Raw genomic sequence first — 26,959 nt, 5'->3', positions numbered from 1 at the left:
CCAGCGTACTCCAACTCTTACTTCCAAAGAAGCAGACAGACACGATAACATTATAATATTCTCTACTCTATGAAGAATATATATATATGTGCTTGATTCAAGTTGACAACGTTGCAAAGTTGAATGAGAAGAGTAAAACTCTTGACGATCTTAATTTAAGTTAATAACATACTAAATAGAAAACCAATAATTGGAATATCTCATTTCGACAAGGGTATTTTGACTTCGGCTTGTTCTTTCTTTCTGTCATACTCTGACCAGGCTGATCAGAGCCTGTTTTTTAGGGGATTAACTTACCCAGAAAACCGTTGGCTTGGGATGTCTGTGGCTTCTGCTGCTGCTGCTGCTGCTGTTTATGGCTGTGGTGGTGCAGCTCGTGGCGCTGATTGCGGGGCAGACTCGCCCCACTGCTGTGTGCCACGCCCACCGACTTGCCAGCAGCCGGCCCGTTGTTATGTGGCAACGTGGCTGAGTTGATACCAGCACCACCACCAGCACCACCAACACCACCACCGACATTGGCATTGGTATTAGCATTGGCACCCATAGAGGGTCCCTTTGGCTTGCCACTGTCACCGGGCAGACTGTAGTCGAGGACGTACTCAAAGTACGGAGCATAGCCATTGCTGGTGGTCTCCTTGTAGGCCTGCTCCTTGCTGTTGTGGTTCTTGGCGTTCTTCGTGTGGCAGGGGCGATTGTAGCGATCGCCGTAGTCGCCCGAGAAGCGCTCATCGAAGTTGACGGGTCCGGCAAGGGGCACGCCCAATGTGGCGCCCTTCATCTGCACATCCGGCATGGGTGTCTGGGTGAGATTGATGGCCAGGCCATCGCTGGCCGCCTCCGAATATTCCACATCGTAGGCCTTGGAGCGCAGTTCGCTCTTCAGCTCGTTGAGTTTGTCGCCGCCGCGAGACGCCTCCGGTATGACATCGGCGGGCATCGGTTTCTTTTTGCGTCGCCGCGTCGCATAGACGATGACCATCATCATGACCGTCAGTATGATGGCCACCAATATTGAGGAGCAGATGATGACCAGCATTACGGGCACACCGCTCGGCTCCAGCATCAACTCAATGACCAGCGAGTCTCCGCCATACGAATTAATCACCGTGCAATTGTATTGACCGAAATGCGTTGTGAGACTCTCCCGGATGATGAGGGCCGCCCGGACGCCCTCCGGCAGATGATGCTCCTCGAATATGTAGATGTCCGGATCGGCGCTGCTCATGTTGATCACCTTGCCCGCAAAGGACCAGAGGATAAGCTCCGCTTTCGGTATACTAAATGCCAGACAATCGATCTTTGTCCGTCTGCCGACGTCGCCGTATTGCACCTTGTGCGACGTGATAATTGGGGCACGCTTCACGTAGACCGTAGCCTCGGCCCCGATCTCCGGAAACCCACTGACCGTCGCCTTGCAGAAATAACGTCCAGCTGTTTCGGTGCTAACCTTTAGCTTCAGTTCCGGCCCGCGGCCAACAACCTAAGAGAAACAGGGAGCCAGAATGGGAGAGGGAGAGTGCGAGAGAGAGAGAGAGAGAGAGAGAGAAAAAAAGAGAGAGTTTGTTGAGTAGAGTGATAAATAAAATACAAGGCATCGATTTGCATATGGATTTGACCTGCTGTTGTTGCTATCGGTTATCGGTTATCGGGTTTTATGCTCATAGATAGATTACTAGGAACCTCCAATAAGGATTGGTATTTCTTCGATTGGTTGTTCTGTGATTACTTAGTGGCATCAGAGTATTTCGCAGACGGTTACGCCCTGCTGCAAAATTCGAGCTTGTTGCTTTTGTCGCTTACCTGGTCGGAGTTCTCATTGATCCATTCGATGTCGGGCGCGGGGTTGCCGCCCACCTCACAGCGCATGGTGACTGTGGCGCCGATGTCCGCCTCCTTGCTGGCAGGACGCTGGCGAAAGACGGGTCCAACTGCATGCGAAAAGAATCGATAACAATTAGTTATCGCAGTAACAGGTGCGAGCTGCCTCGAATTGTGGCACTTACAGCTTATGTCCAGGGTTTCGCTCTCCTCGCTCTTGCCGACGGCATTGCCCACCTCGCACTTGACAATCGCATCGTGATACTTTCGGGTCACATTGTGAATGATCTGTCAATCAATCAGAGGTTAAAGGAGGGGTTTACTTAGTGTCAGAGGTGAAAGGTCAGGGAAATAACGGTATAACCTGCAGTCAGATCAAGACAAGGGTTTAAGTTGAACTTGGAATTGATTTGATTGATTTGAGCACTTCACAGCTTGATTGCATCGCATTAGCTAACGGAGAGTAATCAGGTGCTTAATTTAAGATATTTGCCCATATTCCAGGAACGGATTTGTTTTCGAATGACTACAAAAATATGAGAAATAAACTTGAATTTAATCGGAAAACTACTCAAAGCAGAGCTCGACTCGAAAAATACACATTTATTAAAAAAAGAACTTGCATTTGAATTTTAAAGTCTGATAAAGAGACGGTCGGACCAACCTATATATCCTATATATATATATATAAGCATATATCTATATAACTTGTGATAAGTTAAGAAAAGTGTAAGCATCATGTCCAAAATACAATAAATTAATTTATATGAATGACGAAATAATTCTCAATGAAAATCACAAGTCTCTGTCTTAAAATAAGTTGCACTCAATTTAAATAATATTATAATAATAATAATATTAAATGGGGCATTTATGCTTTGAAAAAGGTTAAGCAAAATTATTAAAATATATTTAAAAGGTTATGGCAATTTAACTTAAACTCAAGCATTCAATACTAAAGATAAGTAAATATTAAAAGTTGGCATAATAGCTATGAAATACAGAATAATTTAATATAACATAAATGAAAACAAAAAAAATTAAATTCCTTAAATTGGACAATTTTTATATCCTGAACCCATTAAAAATGGGTAAAAAGGGTATAATGGTTTTGTACAAATGTATGTAACAGGCTGAAGGAAGCATCTCCGACCCCATAAAGTATATATATTCTTGATTAGGGTCAGCCAAGGCGCTATAGCAATGTCCGTCTGTCCGTCCGTCTGTCCGTCTGTATGAACACGCAGATCCCAGAGACTATAAGAACTAGAGACTTCAAATTTGGAATATAGGTTCTCGTATACCCGGCGCAGAACAAGTTTACTTTAGTTGCCTCCGCTTATCGATTATCGATACATTTAAGTTCCGATAGCAATAAATGCTACAATTTGAAAGGCAGAATGTTCTAATTAATACATATTATGCATATGCATATTATTGATCAACTGTCCGCGTTTCATCAAGATCGGGTGAGAAACACCCAAGTTATTCTCATATTGATCTCATTTGCATCACTTGCAGACCTGCTCACACTTTGGTGCAAGACTTTTAGTGGGCAATTTTGCAATGCAACTAGAATATATTTAACAACTGGGTCCAGGGTATATCGTAGTCGAGCTCACTCGACTACAGCATTCGTACTTGTTAAAATTGTTTTTTATTAAATTATTATTTGCATTTATCACTATAATTTCTTTTCTCACTTTTCTCAGTATTCCCTTTCAAAAAACTAGATATATTTTACAACTTTCATGTTTTTTTTTGGAAAATAATCGTGTTTTAAAACATGCTCAGATGATTCTCTTTTTGATGATTTCTCTTTCTCTTCATGTTGAGGAGTTTGAAGATGTCTCAACTTGATCAGCATAAAATGAGTTTCATTATTCTATTATTCTGACCGCCACTGTAGGTGTTTGTAGAGGGTGGGGTGGATGGGGTAATTCTTGAGAGGATTGCACTCACCAGTTTGGTTGTGAAGTCACCTTGCATCAGCTCATCGTTGATGAACCAGCGATAGTTGAGCTCGGGCGGATTAGCGTCCGCCTGGCAGCTGAGTATGACCTCGGCGCCCTCGGGAATGCGACCGGTGGCGGTGCTGGCGCCGCCCACCACAGAGACGGACACTTTGGGGGCGTACTTCACCTCGAGGAGGACCTTGGCGGAGCGGTAGGTGCGATCGGCGGTGTTTTGGGCCTGGCACGTGATCGTCGTGTTGTGGTAGCGCTTCTTGGGGGCCAGCTTCAGCACCGACTTGGTGGTGGTGCGACGCGAATCGGAGAGCGGCTCGAAGAAGCTCTCCGCCGTCAGCACGTTGCCGAGTCCATCGATCCAGGTGATTTCGGCGGCGGGCTTGCCGCCAGCCGAGACGCACTCGAGCTCAATTTCCCGATCCTCGGTGGTCACCAGAAAGTCACCCTGCAGTATTTTGGGTGACTCCGGCGGCACCAGCACCGTCAGAATGGCAAACCGGGAACGGATGCCAGGCTCCCCCTGTGGCCCCGGTCCCACCTGGCACTGGTATTTGGCATCGTCGTCCAGCATCAGCGGGTAGATGTCCAGCGAGAAGTCGCCCTCCTCGTCGCTGCCCACCATCGAGTATCTCTCGAAGCCGCTCAGATTGCGATGCTGGCCCAGCCCAAAGTCGTCCTTCGTCCACTGCAAGGCGCCCTTCTTCTGCATGACGCGACACGGCAGCGTCACCCGGGAACCGACCACGGCTGTCTGATCCTGCGGCTCCATGGCAAAGTGTTGCAAGGCCTCGTTGTGCCCCTTTGTGGATCCCTTGTTGCCACTGTTGTTGTTGTTGCTGTTGTTGTTGCTGTCATCGCTGCTGGCGTCGCTGCTGGCGTAATGCGTATTCTGATTGGACTTGTTTTTGTTCTTCGACTTGGCAACGCTGACGCGGGGCAGAATTAGTAGGAGCAGCAGCAGTGCCAGCGCCATCAGCCGGCAACTCGCCATCATCTTCAGCTTCATGCTAGTTTAGTCGTGCTGACTGAAAATAGACAAAAATTGATTAAATTGTTTGCAAAAGTTGCTGTTGCAATTTCGATTTTTGCAGTTGAAATTCAGTTTTTAAATATTGTATTCACAATTGATTGTGGTTCGTGTATTTGCTTAACGCACATAAGAGGAAAGCAGTGTGCTGCCAACTGCTTGTTGCCCGGCAGTAAACTGTACAAGCAGTATATAGTATGCACACAAACTACAAGCGCAATTGCACTGCTCACTGTTATATTGATCATTTCACACAGCAGCTGAATAAATAAACAAGCAGTGCACACGCTCTGCATCAAACAGCAAGCAGTGCAAGCACTGATCGTTTTCTGCTGATTAAAAATTAAGATTTCCCTTTCGTCTCTTCGCTCTTCCCTACTGCAACACTCGCTCTCTCTCTCTCTCTTTCTCCCACGCATTCTGTGCCAGCAAATGCAATTATAATTGCATTAAATATTTAATTGCATTCGAGCAAAACAAATAGCACAAAATACGAGGACAAAATGGAAGCCACAAAATAACATGCTAAATCCATTCGTTGCATATTTTTAGGCATCCCCGTTTGTGGGTCAAGTTTAGCCAAATGAAAAGACTGCGAGACAAAAAGAAGCGTGCAAATTGTGAAAAGCAACGACAAACACATACACATACACATACACAAACACAAACACATCTCTCTACAAATATCAATACAAGCAAACGCCGACTAAGCCAACAACACACATACGAAAAGGTTGACAGCAAAAAAATCACTGCACAAGCTTTGTTCTGCGACATGTGTCTGCGTGTGTGTGTGTGTTGGTGTGTGTGTATGTCAGCAATGCAATCAACTGCAGGTAGGCATAACTTTAACGGCAACTGTAACTGTAATTCTAACTGTAAATGGTAGGCCTCCCGTCGCTGCAGCTGTGAAATTGAAACATATTTCGAGCGCGCTTTCGCTTTTCGCCTCTCGCCTATTCTCCCAATGCGCAATGTAGGCAGCGATTTCTGTATATATGCATTCCCCCTCCCCCCACACAGACACATACACATACACACACACACACACACATGTGAGTGGCCTGACCTTGGCATTTGTGCTTTTTTATTTTGTGGCAAGGTAGTGCGAGGCAAGTATTTGTTTTTGTGCTTCCTTAACATTCTTGAAATGCTAATAAAGTGTCAGATATCGAAATAAGCCTCAACTAGGCGCACTTCGAATACCCTTGATTAAGTGCTTATAGGCGATATTAGTGCAAACAGTCATTCAGATGTTTCTTGAAAATATTTAATCATCTCCAAGAGATGAAATGAATAAATATTCAAATTGTCTATTCAAAAGAAGCTCTTCAAAGAAGGGCACAATCAAGTTGCATAGCAGCCAGTTGCAAGCAGCTACAAACCCACAAAGTATATATAATCTTGATCAAAATCAAGTGTCGAGTACAAATTTCAGATATAGCCGAAATGACTGTGGAATCGTTACTTGTTCTCGTTCTGAAAAACTCATTTCAATAAACTGAAAATTTTGTATTTAAAAAATTGCAGCTTGCAAAATTGAAATATCGAAAATGATGTCTAAAGTAGTCCGTTTACAGAAACATTTAGATTAACTCGGATCACAAAGTGGACTTCTACTCGGACGGGTTCCGGTTCATAGGGGGAAATGAAACGAAGCAAGACATTTCCGGCAATCGAGCTCGGCAGGGATAATAGGTCTAAATCAGATACGATTTAGGCCAGTACAATTCGTGGGGAAGCACAAAATCAGAATACTTAGCGGTCTCTTAACTGGGCACTAGACTTAGACAGACTTAGATTTAGACTTAGGCTTAGATTTAGACTTAGACGTCATCCAGCTAAACTATGTGTACTCAGTAGCGGAATCTGTCGATTTCTTCAGCTCGGAAGGCATGGGAACCCTGGAAAGGCGTAGAAAAATTGTTGAATTTGTGCAAGACTTGGGGTTGATGGGTTTATAGCTATATGCTTTTAAGGGGGCACAATAGATTTGGGTCTAGGTCACAGTGCATGAAGCTCTTCAATGGTAAATTTGAGAAAGGTTTCAGTTTCTGTGGCATATTTTGTTCAGGTGTGGTAATCCAATGTGGCACTCTGGAAACAAGGTTACTTTCCGCCATTATTTTCTATGGGTTGATGTGGTTGCCCCTTCCCCTTTCCCTTCCCCTTCCCCTTTCCATTTTCGTTCACACTGACGCCATATGTTGCACTGATGCTGCTACAACTGCTGTGGCTGTGGCTGCTGCTTCTGTTGCTGCTGCTGCTGCTGCTCCTGTTGTTGGCGTTAACTGACTCGTCTAACGGTAATGCTAACGATTTCATCAAGTTATCGCCTTTTCTCGCTGCGAAAGTCGCGCCCGCAACGCTTGCGAAGCGCGCTGCAGCACCTGAACACGCCCCACCCCCCGCACCCCCTCCCCCTACCATCCCCACAGCCATCATCCGCATGACGGACAAAAAACCCTACTCCTGACTGCTATCCTGCCTTAAATGCTTGCCCATTTTGGCCAAGGGCTTCGTTTCATTTTCGCTGCTTGCTGCTTGCTGCTTGCCACGCTGTGTTTTTGTGTTGTTTTTTTTCTTTTTTCTGCTGCCGGTTTTCTGTTGCGTTCTTTTTTTCGTACTCTATTTTTTGCTTGTTTACCTGGAACATGATTTACGGCGTTTGCACTTTGCCACGCGTGTGTGTGTTAGTGTGTGTTAGTGTGTGTTAGTGTTAGTGTGTGCGTGCTGGCCATGGAAACGGATCTGGGTCTGGGTCTGGGTGCGTGTACGACCGCGGCCAGGATATATGATAGTTAGCTAGTTGCTGTTGCTAGAGGGCAACCCCTAACCCCTAACTCCTGACCCCTAACCCCTAACCCGTAACCAGTAACCAGTAACCCCTGGCAGAGCCTTTACGCCCCTACGCCCGCATCGCACATTCCACATTATTCTCGTCTAAATTATTAAAAAATATAATAAAATTTTTATGAGCATTAAAAGCAGTCGTAGACAACCTGTGGCCAGGCAGTGTTTATGACCATTTCTGTTTTTTAATATTTATATGTTTGAGCATGTTTATTTTTTGTTTTGTTTTCTTTACTTTTCAGTTCGTTCTTTCCTTTTTTTTTTGTTTTTTTTTTTTGGTGATTTTGTTGGCTGGGTTTATCTGCTTTTAGTGGCTCCCCCCTCCCACTCTCTCTCTCTCTCTCTCTCTCTCTGTGTTTCTCTCTCTGACGCGCGCTTTAGGTGCTGTGTGGCAAAAAGTTGTTGTACAACAGGAAATGACTCGAAATGATTTTATACGCACATAACTTATGTTTCTAGCCATTGTAGATCTTTTGGTTAGTTAACTGAACTGGACTGGACTGGACTGGACTGGATTGGACTGGACTGGATTGGACTGGACTGAACCACTATATGGCCGCAATGGCTCAATGGCGCTATGGCTCAATGGACTTCCTCTCCCATTTCCCACTTTGTCCTTCCCCTCCCCCACCAGCAACGCCAATTGCCATTGCCATTTCTATTTCTATTTCTATTTCTATTTCCATTACCCATGCCTCTCTGCCGAAGCCAAGTTTCTGTTTGCGTGTCGGTCGCTCCATTTGGAATAGACTCTGTGTGGCTATTATATGTGTATTATTATTTTTGACTATAATATTGCATTTTGCATCCTGTTATGATTTCTATTGCACCTCTGGGAATCTGCTAGAGTTGCAAGTCATCCAATAATACAGCACAGAATTGCTTCTTGGAATCCCAATATATACATCTATATAAATCGTGTTCGAATGTTCTAGAATCGAACGTGGATGTGTCAAAATGTTCTAGTTCATAGTTGAATCTCCCTGAACTCCTTCTGCACACAAGACACAAGTATTCCTTTACTTCACATTAATATCAAAGTTGAATTATATCGTTCTTCAAATAAATTTCCATCTTCCAGTTGTTCCCCCTGACCAAGCCAGACTAAGCTTTTGTTAACTGAAATGATGATGATGATTATTGGGAAACTAGAGTTGTAGTTGTGACATTGTCGAGTTATGCCTGTAGTTCCAAATTTCAAGATATGCATTTGCCACAAAGAGAGAGAGAGAGAGAGAGAGAGAGAGAACGAGACTTTTTGATAATTGAGTTTGTGCCGCACATTTGGACGGATTTGCATTGGAAGTGGGTTGAAGCGAATTGAATCGTGTGAATCCAGTTGAATCCAGTTGAATCGAGTTGAATCCAGTTGAATCGAGTTGAATCGAGTTGAATCGAGTTGAATCCAGTTGAATCCAGTTGAATCGAGTTGAATTGAGTTGAATCGAGTTGAAATGAATTGAGCTGAATTGTGTCAATGATTGTCAATGTTTCAATTAACATTTGACATGCCAGCAGACCAGAGCACAAAGTTGCAGCTCCGCATTTTAAAGCACAGCTAGAATGGCACACACACTGACACACACACACCACACACACACACCATACACTCATGCATGCATACATTAACTGGCAACAGGACCTTTCTGCGCTTGGCTGATCCTTGGCCAAAGCTGCTGTTTATGATATGCAGGATTTTGTTATTAATATTCAATTAAAAGGCAATGCGAACCGACAATGCCCTCGCTGCCAGAGCGTGGGCGTGGGCATCGGCGTGCTGGCCTGCCACCCTCCCGCTTCCCCGTCCAACTACCTCAAAATATGAAGCAAAAGTTGCTCCTTTCTGCCCGACTCCCGCCGGCCGCCTCGAAGGAGTTTCCGTTTGGTTTTTTGCTCGTTTGTTAATTTCACAGCAGCCGCTGAAACTGGTTGATGAATTTATTGGGTCACGCCCAGACCCTCAAGCGGTCCCCTCCCACTCCACCTCCATCCTCCCCCCGCCCCCTCAACGCACGGCATCTTGTCAGCGTCATGTGGCAGGCGCCTCTAATTTATAGTCACAACAACAACAACAGCAAGAACAACATCCTTTCCTAGATTTGATTAGAATTTCTTGGGTTGCTTTTTGGGGAACAAAACAAAAAAAAAAAACAACGGAGAAAAGAAGAAGAAGAAGAACATTTAATGGGGGCGTTTATGCGATTTTCTAATTGTTTATTCAGTGCAACAAGCAGCGAAACACACACACACACACACACACACACACGCACATAGATGTGTGTGTGTGTGTATTTGTTTATTTGTGTATTTAGGTGTAGGGGCGTTGTGCACATGTGTGGGCGTGGCAGCATCTTTAGTCGCTCAATGTGCTGCGGTTTTGCCTTCAACTTTGCTGTAAACTTCCGCTGCCAAAGGATAATAAACACATGAGCCCCCCAGCAGAGAGCAGGCATACGCACACACACACACACACACATGTATGTGTCTATGTGTCTATGTGTCTATGTGTGTGTGTGTGTGTGTGTGTTTGTGTGTCATTAGCGTTTTCCGTGCCATGTGTTTCAGTTTTTCCGTTGCTGCCACATTTGCTTTTGCGGCGGCATTTTCCGCACGTGCGTTGCCACAACAGCAACAGCATTAGCCAGCTACCTTCCAACTACTACCAACTACAACAACAGCAGCAACAACAATGTTGACAATGTCTGCAATTACAATAAACAAAACAGAACGCAGCAAATGCTAACGGCTCTTTCGTTTTCCCTTACCCGCTGGCCCGCTGGCCCGCTCCAAACAAAAGAGAATCCCAGGAAAGGGATGTGTGTTTGTGCGTGTGTGTGTGTGTGTGTGGGTGGGGGTTCAAATGAGAAAAGGGGCCAAAAGGAAGCTGCTGTCGGCGCACTCAAGCACCAACATTGCCTAGTTCAAAACAAACTAAAAGAAATTTCACTAATTACACTCAATCAAAAACAAAAAAAAAAAAAGAAGCTAAAAATAGATGGGGCAAGTGAAATGCAAACAAAGCTGCAACACTATCTAAGTAATGGATAACAGAAAGTTGTGCAAATTATAAGGCATTCTAAGGCAGTCTAAGAAGTCGCACCAATTTGCATATAAATATATCAATCCGTAAAGGAATAATCAACAAATATAAAAAGAAAATAAATAAAATTAAATTAAATAAAATAAAGTAAATTAAATAAATTAAATAAATAAAATAAAATAATACTTGACAGAGCGTAACTAGTTGTCTTAGTAATGGGTGACTAATAGTTGTTCAAATGGGTATTTCAAGTTTAGGAAATCGCAGTGTATACCCATCTGTACTAATACCAATTCCAGGGTATATCTTTAAGTGCTGGAAATAAATGGAAATCAACAAATTTCATCGTTATTCAAGCCAATTAGCTTAAAAGTTGCACTTTTGTTGGTCGAACAAACAAACAAACAGGTGAAAAAAAATGCAAAATGTTTACCCTTTTTATTAGCTAATGCGGAGTGCATTAAAAAATTGATCAATTTAACTGAAAACAATTAGGGAGCAAGTATTAAAGAGCGCCACAAAGTAATCTATTATTTGATGGGAAATTGGCCAAGGCTTGCCGGGGATATCTGGCTGGGAGTGTGGGTGGGTGGGTGGTTGTGTGGGTGTATTACACTTGTTATTAGCTCACCCAAAATGATTCTTATCAATGAATTTGCAAACATAAACCTTGCACCCTTGCTAGCGCCATCTACCACAAATATTTGTCAGCTCGCACTTTGGGTCAGCCAAAGGCCAACGCTTGATTTGCTTCCTTCCACTTGCTGCCATTGCTGTTGCACATACCATGCAACATATATATATATATATATATATATATATATACACTATATATATATTTATGCATGCACATGTGTAGAGGCAGTCGCAGTTGGCGTCGCAGTCGCAGTCGCAGTCGACGGCGCTTTGGTTTATTGTTATAGCGCAAACAATTTCATGTCATCCGCAATTAGGTAGACCTTGGTCGTTTCATCGGTGGCCGCGGGGAGGGGCCTTCAGACTGAGGCCCGCTCGGTCGCGTTATTATCGATTTAATTGCGCGCCAACAAACCATGCACACAAACACACACACACACACATGTATATATATATATTTGTATATGTGTATATGTGTTAGGGTTAGGCAGCGCATTCATTAAAAAAGTAAAAATAAAGCGACAACAACAACAGCAAGAGCAAGTGCAGGACTGCAAATTGAATACATACTCACATGCATGTATACATATATATATATATATGTATGTGTATATGTGTGTGTGTGTGTGTGTGTGTGTGTGTGGCACGCTAGGCACTCACAAAACACTCACACACAGACACAGACACAGACACATTCACAAAGGCGCAGCTGCAAATGCAAACTATTCATTTATTATTATTTTTTGTTGTTTCCAATTTGCTTGTAGGTGAATTTAATGCATTCATCTTTAGCTATATCCGCAGTGTTTTGCTAAGTGGGATTTATTTGCCAAAGCACTTGTTTGATTTAATACGAACTCCATGTCGAATATTCGTCTATTTGAACTAGATTGCAGTCATTTGCCGTCATTTGTGCCCAGTGCAACATGGATATTTACTGATTTAATTCAATGGTAACTTGAATGTTGTTCACCATTATTATTATTATATATTATATTTGTGTATATACATATATATACGCTCGAGTGCATGCCAGTGAGTGCATTCACGTTGTAGGACAAGTTTTCATTGGCTACAATACTAAAGCATTCATATTCCATGTGGTAGCCATGCGCGAATAACTCAATTATAGCGTTATTCATTCATTGATACATTCCAGAATATCACTGATTTATTCACTGTGCTCACGTTAAATAACAATATATATATAAATAGGCATCCAGGGCAGCTACTACATATAATAATAGAAACGCGTATGCAGTGCGTTTACTCGTTTGTATTCATTTCTGCGTGAATCATTCATTCAACGCTGACTGCGCGCCCTCATTCATGCTCCTATCTTGTGCTCCCACTGCTGTGTGTGCGTCTCTCTCTCTCTCTGTGTGTGTGTGTGATTGTGTGTTAAAAAAGAAATTGTTTATTATGCAGCAAGCGCAGGCGGCAGGCGGCAGGAGGACTTCTCTACACACATGTGTCGGGCTTCACATGCAGCTGCAACAAAAAAGGAGAAACACATGTCTGCATTGGCTCCTTGGAGCTGCCAAGCTCTGCCTCCTTCGCCCAGCTGCTGGGCTGGGCAGATGGCGCCTTGTTGCACATGAATAGACACGAAGACACACACACACACACACACAGCCATGAAGAAAAAAGCCGAACCAGACTCCACCCAATCCTTTAGTTGCCTCACTGCACATTTTTAAAACGCTTAAAGTTTATTTTGTTTGCTGTTTTGTATTTCTCTTTTTTATTCTTGCTTTCAGCTCGACCCATTTGCAATAACAAAATTGCGTGTATCTAGGCGCATTTAGGGAACTTCAACTCATTTGTGCACCTTTGTGCAACATCAAGCAAAAAAAATGAGAAAATAGAGAGAGAGAGAGAGAGAGAAAATTCTAAGCTAAATACAAGTGGCACACATGCATGTGGCATATGTAAAATATATATTTCAAACAGCAACTTAAATCTTCCTTGAAGATCACTTTGAAAATGGAAGATTTTGTGTAACTGATGGAAATTCAAAATTAAATCCAATGCGCTTGTTCAATGATGAGCATATAATTGCAAGAGAAACGTTTACGAAAGTGCCACAAAGCAGAATCGCAAAGTGAAATGCTCACGTCAGAGTACACCTACGATGTGTGTGTGTGTGTGTGTGTGTGCGAGTGTGTGTGCACATATTAGTTAAAGTGCTCAATGCAATTTATGTTTTGTCTCTCTTCTGTTATTTTTTTGTGTTATTTTGTTTTGGTCTTTGTTAGAGTCGTTGTAAATGTAGCGAGTGAAGTTGCAGTGCTTATTGCCATTGCCGATATACCACCCCACAAAGTCTCGTTACTTTTATTCCAGAGCTAGCTACCGCGCGCTCATAAAACATCCACACACACACACACTCACACACACACACCTAGAGCTAAGGTATGCCACGCCTCTCCGCTAGCCTGAATCTATGTGTGTGTGCGTGTGTGTGTGTGTGTGTGGATCAATAATGGGCGCAAAGTTGCCAACTAAGGCACAACAGCAACCAGACTCGAAAGGGTTATACGTCGTCTATGGCAAAACGTTTACCAAGTCCATTTACTGCCAGTGAGTTTTAAAAGGGGCTAGAAAAGGGATCTAATGGAGGGGGGGGGTGGGGGGTTGGGCTGTGGCAAGGCTTAGTTAGGTGCTACGGAAAGCATTTCTAATGCATGCGATGTAGTTGTGGTTGTTATTCCTGCTGTTCCTCTTGCTCTTGTTGCACTCAACTCAACAAAATGATCGAGTGGTTCGTCTTTCGGGTGTGTAACCAAGCACAACAATAAAAATGACACCAGCAACAGCAACAGCAACAGCAACAACAACAGCAACAGCAACAAGAACAGCAACAATAATGCCAAAAGGGTAACAATGTGCACTAAATTGTGCTAAACTTTTTAGTTTACTGTTTATCTTTTACTTCGATTTGCAATGCAATTTCAATTCTGCTTTCTATTGTTGCTGCTGCTGCTTGTTGTTGCCATCGGAATCAGAGATTCGTGACACGATTAACACAACCCAAAGACGAACAACTCGATAATAATAAACATGCATTAAATACAAGTACATTCGAACATTTCCAATATTTGCCAGATGCCCAAAAAGAGCTTAATGGCTTCCTGACTTTCGCAAGCGCCGTGAGTGCTAAATAAATGCTATTCATCAATTTGAAAACACTTTTCCTGTACGAAACTCATACGCAAAGACAACCATTGATAGTTCAGATTATATACACTCTATTTAATCAGTGAACCAGATAGTTCAGATCGTATACACTCTATTGAGTGGCACACATCTGGCAACTGGCAGGCGGTAAAGCCTTGCTGGGCAATTTAACGGACTTGATCGCGTTAGGGATCAGGAACATTCTTTAGCTATCAGACCAGACCATGTTTCAAAGGGATTATAAGTGTGTGTGGCAATATTTGTCCAAGTGGAGGGAGCTTTGTTTCCGTCACGGCAATCTAACCTTAACTAACCGGTGCATGTGTGTTTGTGTGTGTGAGGGAGAATGTGTTTGTGTATTTCGGCAATAAATCGATCCCCCTTTAGGCAGCAGGCGCTGGATACTGCCTGCTATGCCTGTCTGCCCCTGTCTGCCCCTGTCTACCCCTGTCTGCCTCTGTCTGCCTCTGTGTGCCTCTGTCTGCGTCCGTCTGTCTCTTTCACAGCGCTTTTTATACGGTATCCCTTTGTCTCCATCAAATGCTATGGCAACCGCGTTGGCTTCTATCGATTTGGCTGCTTTTCAAGTGCACAATTTTCCTTCTTCATCTTTTTCTTTTTTTGCTGCCTTCCTTTTTTGCTCCTTTTTTCGCCTTTATTTTTTTTTTTTTCTTTTTTTTTTTTTGTTTGCATAGCGCGCCGCGACATTTGCATAAGCCCGCATGGAGCCATGTATCGGGCAGAGCCCCCGATACCCTACTCTTACCCCTTCCTCAGTCTCATTCTCTCAATCTATATTTTCTCTCTGATATGCGATGCGATGCAATGTGTGTGTGTGTGTGTGTGTGTGTGTGTGTGTGTGTGAGTGTGCCTTATATACGAGTACATGGCCTCTGCACTTTATTATTTACTGCATTTCCAATAACGTCGACATCATCACCATCGTCCTCGTCCTCATCGTCGTCGTCGTCGTCGTCGTCGTCATCGTCATCGTCCTAGTTGCTGTTGTAGCTGTTGTCCACATGGTTGTTGTCCTTGCAGCGAGCAACGTCCACTCATGCGCAAGGACAAAATGCATTTAAATTGATTGAAAGCGCGCGCCAAAGATAACTAATCAATAAATTATTGAAATATTATGCCAGTCGTCTTTGCAGCCAGAAAACTTTTATCAAACAGCGCACTTAATGGCATAGAGAAGGAGCACGAGCAGCAACATGGCAGAACGAGAGAGCGAGAGAGAGAGAGATAGAGAGAGCGGCAGCGATGGCAGTTAACGGAATTTTTGGGGTCAAAAGCGCAAAATGGAAAATTAAGGAACAAAATCAATAAGAGATGTGCTTGAGGGGAACAATGAAATATGATCAAAAATGTAAAAGGACATCAATAAGAAATGCGCTTAAGGCACACTAAAACAATCAAATTTGATCGGCTTTGAACGTTCACAGAAATTTTGAAATATTTTTTTTTTATTGAACACCAGCATTTAAAACAAAAACCCAAAAATAAACTCAACATCCCAAAAATAGATACGCCTAATAATTTAATTTATTTATATTTTACAATCCACTACACAAACTCTCAACAAAATGTAAGTAATGTAAATAATAATAATTATGAAATTAATGGCAATTGCCATAATTCAAATAATCTATTTATTTACTGTGTTATTATTAGATTATCGAGTCGAAGGCCTGGATCAGCACGCGCCAATAAACCATTATGATAATAATGTTGTAATTAAATAAAATAAAATTAGAATTATTCAACCATGGCTGAAGCCCCTTGCAGCAATCCACAACTAGCTTTTAAGTTTTAAGCTTAATGCTGGCAAAAAAAAACCAAAAAAAACAAAAATAAATAAGTAACTCAAGTTCTAATCTCAGCAGTAGCTACAAACATAACCAGAAAAGTAAATAAGGACTCTGTTTTTTAAGTTTGATGCAATATCACTCAGGCTTATCAGTTCTCAAACTTTTCACTGCTTAAGTTTGTATTTGTTTTTAAAGCACTGTTCCCTAAGCATTTATTTCAAATATGCTTTTCACTGTTGCTTGATTATTATATCAGATTTAGAATAGTAAAAGCACAAATTGCATAACTTAATATTTAATATTTAACAAATGGTTTCAGCTTTGAACAAGTTAGGACAGCTTAAAATCTTGAAAGGACAATTTTAAAGTTCAACATGGCAACATTTTTGTCAAGAAATGTTGAAGAAATGATTGATTCTTGCTTCGGTAATTCACAAAATGTTCCTGTAAAATGGTTTTGTAAACCATTCAAGCATTGCTCCTATCTTCAATTCAGAAGCTTCCCTCTGAAATATTATCTCGCTTTTCGCTGCGTAATATCTGTAAGAGGATTCCTGAGATATGTCCATGATGTTGGATGGGAATTTCAAAAATGAAGATATTTAATTGTGGAAGCAAATCTAACCAGGATATATTTGAATTGGCAATTGGAATTCGAATTAGCATGTAAGTATGCACATGTGGTTATGTCTTTCTGTGTGTGTATTTGGGGACAAGTCCCGTAAACCTAACATTGTGGCAGCTGCCACTTTGCCACAAGACACAATCAGAGGCACACGCTATGCCCTCTATATAGCCGCACATGTGACCAGAGTACATAAAAACAATGCACTGGCGACACGCAACCACGGCAACAATAACGACAACAATAACGACAACAACAACGAACAACGAACAACGAACAACGTACAACGTACAGGAACCGAACAGCGGCCCAACAATAAAGAATCTAAGGGTCGAAGACTGAAGTTTGTGGGAGTTTGGGGGCTGGTTGTTAGTGTTTTACTCGAAGGCGTTGATGGGAGCGAGGCTGGTGCTTGGTTTGTTAGTGAACCGCTAAGTTCATGCGGAAACTTGTGCGCGACCGCAGCGACCGCGGTTCAGCAGACAGCCAGTCATTCGGTCAGACAGACAGGCAGACAGACAGACAGACAGACAGGCAGACAGAGAGTCACTCAGGCAGCCAGCCAGCGGCCACCAACTAAACATTACGCATACGCCCAGTTGGCCGCAAAACTGTGTGTATTATGTGGCGATGTGGAGCGCTACTTGGATGCCAATAAGGTAGAAGTGAGTGGGTGCGTGGGTGAGTGGGATTAGGGGGTGCTTTTAAGGGTCAGGGTTCTGCGGTAAGCAGCAGCTGCCAACTCTCTCACAGGAGCAAGAAGGCCCTTTCACTAAATTCATTGTCAAGCGTGTGGACGCGGGCCAGCAACGAGCAGGACACGACAGGATAGTAAGTGGACGCCAACTACCTACCGTTGGCTGCAGTTGATGTGGGGCGTGGTTGGCCTGTAATGAAACTGAACTCAACTGTCGACTGCCAGGCAGACATCAAACGCTTTTTTGACGACGAAGCGTTTATTAAAACTAATTAAAATGCTTAAAACATTTATAGAACAAACGCAAGACGTCAAGTGTCAAACGACAATGGGCCCGGACAATAGTCGGGACCGTGTCGACTCGCCTCGCGTTGCCTCGCGTTGCCTCGCGTCTCTTCCTGCCAGGTCCTGACTTGCGACCGTCGCTTAATTGCGACAATTAAGTTGGTAACAATCATTTTCCAACTTGGACAGCGAAAGTTTTTGTTGGAAGTTTAAGTTGGAAATAATAAAAATAAAAAATTAAAAGAGGCACACCACCAACAACAGTAAAAACTAAATAATAATAATAAAAAAATAAAAAAATAAGAAAAAACCAATGGCGTTTGATAATGGAAAATGTATTTTTATGAAAATGACGAATGACGCAGCGAGTGCATAAATAAATAATCACTTAGGGGCCACTTTATTGAAGTGGCATTGAAGTAGCTGCAACTAGTAACAGTTAACTTGATATGGGCTAGTGTTGGGAAGTACTACGAGAAACATGCTTGGCTGAAAGCCAACTTCTATTTCGTGCTTCGGAGCACACTTCGAAGTTGAACCAATGATTTGCTGATAAAGTTCATTTTAATTGCTTTGATTTTTTGCCTTCAAAAAATAAATTTATATTTTATCAAAATCGATCTGAGAAGCCCGTTTTTCCTTGAATATATTTTGTTGTTTTTACTGTACTTTCAGCGACTTTCTAACTAACTAATTATAAGAAGTATACAAATATACCTAAAATCTACAGTTATCACGTGCTTATATCATAGGTGTATATATATGTATGTGGTCTGTGGCCCCCTCAATATATTTATATAATTACCTAATTTCAAAGCCATTTGCAGCTGAGTTTTACTTGGTCTTTCAGCGAACGCAATCTTAACGAAATTTTCTGTTGCCTTTTTTTGTTTGTTTTTTTTTTTTTTTTTGGCACAGAATCAGGAAAACTTTTCAAAAATGAACGCTTGCAAGAAGTGTAAAATAAATAAGTAATGAAAAATGTCGATAAAAAAATATATACAGCCTTCGTGCGCAGCACACCCTCTGACCCCCGCAACATCAAGGGGCAGAACACTACCCCAAGCTCAGCTCAGAGGCGCAATCGCCATTTTGTTGTCAACTCGTCGGCCGCGAAAGGAAGACGATTTGCAGCCATTTGTCATGTTGGGCCGGAAGTGCTGCCGAAAAAATAAAAAACAACAAAAACAAATACAAAAAAAATAACACCAAAATTGTGTAATCGCGTTTGTTGTTGTTGTTTTTGTTGTTGCCATTGCTATTGGAATGGGATGCGGTGAAGTGTGGATGGGGTGTGCAGGGAGGGAGAGATATGGAGTTTGGTGTTTGGTGTTAAAATATATAAGCAGTAAATAAGCTTAAAAGCCGTAAGGAAGCAAGACGGCTGCGACTGCGGCTGCTGCTGTTGTTTTTGCTGCTGCTGCTGCTGCTGCTGCTGCTATTGCTGCTGGGCCAGCTGGCAATTTATGCGTCTTGATTCTTCACACATGCAGGATTTCCACCCAACCACCCCCCCATCCCCCCATCCCCCACCCCACTCAACGGCAAGCCCAACAACAACTGCTGAAAACGCTGAAAATTGTAAAATAAGAAGAAAAAAAAGAAAAAAGTTTTGTATTGCTTGCTGTAAATTTCGTTTAAAAGGCGCGAGAGAGAAAGTTTTCGGCGGCCTCGATAGACTTCTCGGGTTTATGGGCTGCTCTTTGTTTCTACACTCAGCTTTATGTATTGTTATTTTTTTGTACTTTTTTCGTTTTCTCGCTTCTTTTATCCACTTGGTGTGTGTTTTGTTTTGTTTCCAGCAATTTATTCAAATTGAGTTTGCGACTGCAGCCATAACTCAAAGCGAACTTCGAACGTTTTAGGCCGCGAAAAAAATGTGCGTTGAAATATTTGCGTTTTACAGCACTGGACGATGCCTGGCGCCTGCCGATCCCTAAGCAGGTGTTGATGGCTCCATTTTGATGGCCAGCCGGAAGCCGCAAAAGTGCGTGAGTCATAAAAATAAACCACCAACAACACACACACACACACACACACACATAGCGAGCAGAGGCAAGTTGAATTATGCGTTTTTGGCAGTCAATCGCAATACGGATTGAATGTCACCGAATGATTTTGAAAGAATGCGAAGGGTGGCGGGTTCTCTCTCTCTCTCCCTCTCTCTACCTCTCTCTCTCTCTCTTCAGAAAGAAAGAAATGCCAAATATAGTTTGTTGACTTTTGTCGGTTGCTGCTCTTGTGAATGTCCTGGGAATGTGTCAGAACAAAATAAGTATAAAAACCAGCAGCAAAATAGGAATTATTTAGTTTCAAAAGCATTTCGTTAATATTGTCTACAAGCACAAGGAATAAGTGGCAACAAGCAACGGCAACAAAGTTCAGTTAAAAAGAAATTAGAATTAGTAAAAACAAACTTACGATTTATGTGTGCTTTTGGGCAAACTCACGTCGAGCTTTAACGGTGAGATTTATTTATTGGGTTTTTGCCTTAATCGAAGCGTAGATAAGTTTGGCTTCTCGCTTTGAACTCTTTTGCAGGCGTTGCCAAACGCAACTTATCGCGTTGACTTTCGCTTCTCTTTTCAGCTCTTGATGAAATAAAATTCCTCACCTCGCTTTTACACGCTTATCGATGCCTCTCATTTCTCCTGCCGCTCTTCTCCTGCCTCCCCCTTATCGGTCTTCTTTCGCTTTTATGACACACGCCCCGCCGAGCGATCTCATTGTATAGCTAGTGACGGATTCTTTTTGTAGTACTTCAACTTTCATGTGGCCCCTGCGGCTTATCTCACAAAATATTAACGCTTCTTGCAGCAAAGCTGGCTAACAGATTCTATGCTCCGCATTGGCAATCGGAAGAGCTTTCAACTATGCATGTATAATATAGTATGTACCTGAACACACATAGTATGCTACTTACATACATACATATATGTAGCATGCAGATATACACATATATTGGTAAATGCTTCACTCGGCACGTTGCAACCTTCACATGCATTTTGCGGAAAAACTTCAATGTGTCATTAAGGCTGAGCCCAGGCCGTTGATGCAGCTTGCTGCTGCTGCTGCTGCTGCTGCTGCTGCGGGCACGTCTTGGCTGCATGCGGCTGATGTGGCCAACACCCAGCTCAGCTGCCCCATTTTTGGGGCACATCACGTTCCCGTCTCAAATAGAGATGGGAATTGGTAGTCGAGTACTGGGAGTCGGTAGCTGCAGACTGGGAGTCTCAGCTGCCTTTGGCCATAAAACGTGGCCGGGGCGGGGGGGAGGGGGGAGGTGCACTGAACAAAGCAAAAGTTTTAAACGTATCAATGCGATTTATGCAGCGACAAAATGTTACGGCACGGCACGGCACACACTCACACACACACACACACACACACACACACACACACATGCCACGGCGATAAAAAAAATATGTGAGAGGGGAAAGGAGAAAAGAGTGAAGGAAAATGGAAAATAAATTGGCAGCTACCTTTTGGCTGCAACCTCAAAAGCCTTGCCACTGTTGCCCCTCAACGTTTGCTGTTGCATATTTCAGTAGAATGGGGCAATGGACAAAAGCAAGTGCAACCAGACGAAGCTGGAACGGATCAAGAATGCTCGCCAGTAGAATATCCTGCAATTTTGTTTATTTTCTTGCCAGAACTCTTGGCTTAATTTGGAATGAATATAATATGCAATATTTGGAATTGCTTCAAAAGAAGGTTCACGAATACATGCGTCTAATACAACCATACGCAAATACTAATGTACAGGGTATACAACAATAAAAATAGCGGAGAGAGGAGCGCAATAATCCGAAGCTAGCAAGCCAAAGAAATTCCGCTAGAGTTGGCGTTCGGTCTTTTGTCTCATTGTCGCAGCCACAGGAAAAATTCTTGGCATAATGTCGCCTCCAGGACAACAACAACAACAACAAGAACAAACAGGAATTCCAAAAGACAAAGCGAGATTCTCTACTGTCTCTCACGTCCATGGGCCCGTTGTCGATGGCCAAGCTGAAGGCCATTAATCAATGGCAGACGCACTTCAGTTGGCCACATCTTTTTATTTTAATCATTTTTTTTTGTGTGTTTTCAGGCCTATTTTGGAAGCTGCTCGCTGAGTGTTTTGGTTGCCACAACAGCTGCCGGCTAGAAAGTGTTGTGCTTAGCCAAAAGGTTAAACACAGTCAGCCACGCCTGTCATCAACCAACGGCACCCGCCCACACCCACCCACTCGTTAACGCGCAATTAGCGAACATTTGGCGAGAATCTCGTTGGCATTTTGAATAATTATGACAATTGAAAAGTTTCTGTCAACTGAAGCGCGCCAGACGAATGCGATGAAAGGCGTGGCGGGGCAGGGGCTGGAGGTGGAGGTGGGATAGGCTTATGCATGGGTTGACTGGCCCAATAATGAGGTTAGCTGATTGGCACCATCAACAACAAGCATAGCATCAGAGCAGACCAGAATGGCGCCATGTGTCAACAGTAAATTGCTTAATTAGTAGTCGAAGTGAGCGGGGCAAGCGAGGAAAGCGGGGAAAGTGTTGCAAATGTCTGGGAAAACTCGATGATAAGATTAAGGCTTAGACAATTTGAAAATTAAATCAATTTGGCTCTGTCTGATAAAAATAGGTTGGTTAGAAAATTGAGTCCTTTTGTGTCTGCCACTTCATTGATGAGTTGTTTATATTATTATAGATTTATATTGCTTAACTGTGAATTGGCTGAGGAAAAATATTTATGTTAATATTCCGCCAACAGTTACCACACACTATAAACTATAAACACATATTGATCTTCTTTTGTCAATTTGACTTGTTTGTTATGTGTGTTTAAAGGAAGCTTGGCCATGGGTCAGACTTGCATGATCATTTTGGAAATTGTCAACTGGCTAGAAAAGGTGACAGTTTGGATAACCAAAGCAACTAAGCCGATTCTACTTGAATACTGACTGTACTTGGTGCTGCCTATCTCTCTCTCTCTCTCACTCTCTCTCTCTCTCTCTCTCTCTCTCCCTCTATCTTCCGGTGCCCCTCGCTATCCTTGTCATAGCCTTGCGCTGATTGTTGGGCTGACGTGTCGCTGACAGCCAATTAGTTTTGTTGGTGTTGTTTGGGCATTATTTGGTTTAAACGAGAGACATGCAAATGCTCGTCGCGATTTACACGTGCAAAATCGTCTCAATAATTGATGTGAATGTTTTGCCTCACTTTGCTTTGTTTCGCTATAAATACATACAAGTATAGTCTCTTTCTCTCTGTCTCTTTCTCTTTCTCTCTCTCTCTCTCTCTCTCTGTCTGTGTGTTTGTGTGAGTGTGCAGCTGGAACCGGAAATCACTAAACCAACAAAATGGCCGAAAATACTATGCGTGCCGGCTAACCTGCGCTCCTCAACGACCTTTCTACCCACAAACCCATTCGACTATGTATGCATGTGTGTGTGTGTCTGTGTGTGTGTGTCTGTGTGTGTGTGTCTGTGTGTGTGTCTGTTTTGGGGTCAGTTGCCGCAATCAATTTCGATTTAGTAGCTGCCATAGTTTTGCTATGCGCCATTGTTCGATTATCAACGCCAGCCATTCGGCTAGAGTGCGGCTAAGAGTGAGAATGTTATATTGAGATGGGTAAGGGACATGGGAGGAGAGAGAGAGTCAGAGTGAGAGTGAGAGTGAGAATGGGATAGAGAAAAAGCCTGATGTTTTGTAAGCCCAAAAGTCGCACGCCCACTTAATTAAATGCCCTGGCTAATTCGTACTTAACCTTGAGAGAGCGTGCTAAACCAAACAGACAACACATTCGATGAGCACCTGCTCCGTCTTCTGTCTCTTCTGCCCCACACCACACCACCAATACACAATACACCACACCACAGCACACCACATCACTCCGCGCCACATCACACCGCACCTCTCTTTACACAGTGCTGGCACTCAACTGACCTGAATGATTCTCACAATGCATTCGCTGAAGATAAGCCGCAGTAAGGCCGCATCGGACACAGTGCTACAAGCAGCACAAGCAGCAGAAGCAGCAAAGAACGAAACGAATGCCGAGCGTCTTCTTCTTCAACTTGTAACCAGTAACTTGTGCTTCTTCCTATGCATGTCATTGGATTGCGCTCTGTAACAGGCACACACGTGTATGAAAAGCGTAGGAGTGGGCGTGTGCCAGGCGAACGATATATGAAGAGAGAGAGAGCGGGACAGAGGGAGTTAGTTGTGATTGGGGGAGGGGGAAGAGGAGGGGAGTGTGTGAATTACAGCACATTTGCTTTTTCTGCTTTGCGTTGGCATTTTTCTACTCAATAGAACGGAATGGCAGCAGGCAGTAGGCAGTAGGCTTTGAATGCCTGCCACTGCCTCTGCCTCTGCTACTGGTAGTGCTAGTGCTACTGCTACTTCGACAGCCTTTGCTGCCGTTGCTGCTACTGCTTTTGTCAGTTTATTTTTATTTTTTACTTCTTTTTTTGTGTTGCTGCTGCTGCTGCTGCTGTTGCTGCTGCTGTTGCTGCTTTTGTTGCTGCTGCTGCTGCTGCTGCTATTTCCTTGGCTTTAGCTTTTGCTGATTCTTTTTCTCATTATTTGCGGTTTGCTGCGCAAAGTTTTGCCCGCTTTGGTTCGCATATTTCACCTGTAATTTTTGCAACTTTCAATTAGGAAGGCATTAAGCCAGAAAGTGCTTCCATTGAGCTAACCCATCCCCCGCCCCCCGCCACCACCCCATCAAAACGAGGCGGAATGAAAGGCACTGGCCACAGAAAAAAAATTGTAAGCCGGCAGCAAAAGAAATGTGCAATAAAAAAAAGTATGGCAAGCAGATGACTCGAATGGTTTGGATTTGACAGTCTATCCTACAATCTACACCTGCTAACCCACTCCAACCCCTTGCTCCGGAGCACATCCGAATGGGAGCAGGTTGCTGACATCAAATTGTATTTCATGCTCGCCTTATATTTGTTTGTGCCCGCTGGGCGTGGCACTTTAATTAAAATTCCAGCCACACTGCACTTGACTCATAATAATAAATATGATTTGCCATTACTGAACGAGCAGCAGCAGCAGCAGCAGCAGCAGCCGCATCAGTAGTCAAGAGTATTCTCTCCTAGCCAGGTCAAGGATGCGGTGGCTCGGAGTGAGTCGGCCCTAAAAAAAATCAAATTGCAATCTCATGCAAGCAAAACTACTGAAATAAACTCGACTCGAGTATATATACCAAAAGCAATTGATTAAGTGCCCAGAACAATCAGCTTCATTGTTACCACACTCGACTTGATCGCAGATACTTTAAATAATGTATCTGTGAAATTCATTGCAAGCTCAAAAATGTATGTTTTCTTCAAATGTTCAACTATTTATATTAAGTCAAGCAAAATGTTATAATCGAATTACTTCAGTTTCGCCTCATAGTTATTCAATTCATTGCATAAATCAATTGTAAATACCTATTTGGACTTTTTACTGTTGATTATGCTCTCTGCCCATTCAGCGTGAAACTCACCTGCAATGACAAAGGAAAAAATATAAATGAAATCATCTATTAATATCAATGCCTATGAATGTAATGCAACTTTTAGTTGGTTAACTGGATGAAAAAAACGAGCCCGATATCAAAGCCATTGACAAGCCAACAATTACAACAGTTGCAGCAACTAAACGCACATTTGTATGAATAAAACAAATAGTTGTCGGCCATTCCGAATACATGAAATAAAAACACTAAATGCAAGCACACAAAATAACAAAAACAAAAACAAGAACAAAAAGAAAATAAGTAAGAGCACTGCAGTCGAGTGAGCTCGACTACGATATATCCTGATATACAATGAAATTTAACAATGTATAATAGTTTTATTGTCGATTATTATTATTCAGCGACTATAACTTAACCGGTCTTTGTGAATATGCATATTATGTATTAATAACAAGCCTCTGCCTTCAAAATTCTGACATATATTGCTATCGGGAATCGAAATGTATCGATATGCGCCAGTTATCGATACAGTTGAGCAAACTTGATCTGCGCGGGGTATACGAGAACCAAATTTGAATCGACTCAGCTTTTGATATATACATATATATATATACTTCATTGGGTCGGAAATGCTGCCCTCTGGCTGTTACATACACTTACACAAAACCATTACACCCCATTTACCCATTCTCAGAATTCAGGGTACAAAAATGCTAATGGTCAAAAGTGTTGAAAACCACAGAAACAGCGAAAAATTTTTGCTCTCTTAGCAAAATATTATGGCTGGCAAATATGAAGTTACAGGAAATTGTGGAAGAGGCAGGAGAGGGGCAGGGAGAGAGAGGGGGGATGGTTGGTGTGTATGTGTGTGTGTGTGTGTGTGTGTCGAAAGTGTGGAATCATTTGCTCATTGCATTTATATTTGAAACGTGTCATGGTGAAATATGGGTAAAGAGAAGGAGCTCAAATCAACAGACAGAAAGGTCACAAAGTAAAGAAGAGGATGAATGGAGGTAATGGTAAGAGAGAGGCAGAGAGAGAGAGAGAGGCAGAGATAGAGAGAGAGAGAGAGATAGACAGAGAGAGAGAGAGAGAGAGAGAGACAGACAGAGAGACATTAGGAGGAGAGAGAATTGGAAATCAATGTTAATGGGTTTTGTGGGGAAATGGTAAGTTGATTCAAGTTTATTCATTGTATAAATATAAGCCAAGAAAATCGTAGCCTTAGAAAAGATTAGAAGATAGTTTCTAATGCGTATGGCATTACTCATTTTCAAAGGGTTCAGGATATATGAAGGCGTGTTATAGTTATAAAAGCTCAGCTCTTTTCGCCCATTTATTGAGGAGAATAAAAAAGAATTGAATCATTGCTCGAATGTTGCTGAATAATTGATGCACTCAACCATTCAGCCATACGCATTCGCTCGTTGGCTTGTTTGTATTCATTTGAAATGATTTTTCGCTTCCTCCATGGGGACACTTTGTGTGCAAAGCAGACATTGAATGTGTAATGAATGGTGCTCAATTAAATTTTTTGGAAGCATGCACC

The 26,959-nt window shown here is 42.7% G+C and overlaps 1 protein-coding gene across 1 annotated transcript in view; it reads right to left on the bottom strand.

Annotated features, from left to right (window-relative positions):
- The window catches only part of LOC6564691 (irregular chiasm C-roughest protein), a 48,417-nt gene that overhangs the window by 1,204 nt on the left and 20,254 nt on the right, over positions 1-26,959 (bottom strand). The window contains exons 2-5 of the mRNA XM_001991059.3: positions 3,784-4,816; positions 2,007-2,109; positions 1,804-1,931; positions 298-1,483 (exon numbers count right to left, since the gene is read on the bottom strand). Of these exons, the coding sequence (XP_001991095.1) occupies positions 298-1,483; positions 1,804-1,931; positions 2,007-2,109; positions 3,784-4,797 (2,431 nt within the window). The 5' untranslated portion in view covers positions 4,798-4,816. The remainder of the gene's footprint in view (positions 1-297; positions 1,484-1,803; positions 1,932-2,006; positions 2,110-3,783; positions 4,817-26,959) is intronic.

The sequence above is a fragment of the Drosophila grimshawi genome, unplaced genomic scaffold (assembly GCF_018153295.1).
Source record: "Drosophila grimshawi isolate 15287-2541.00 unplaced genomic scaffold, ASM1815329v1 contig_1006, whole genome shotgun sequence".
Classification (NCBI taxonomy): domain Eukaryota; kingdom Metazoa; phylum Arthropoda; class Insecta; order Diptera; family Drosophilidae; genus Drosophila; species Drosophila grimshawi.
The sequence above is the reverse complement of the archived record's forward strand: the minus strand, read 5'-3'. Positions and strand labels throughout refer to the sequence as shown.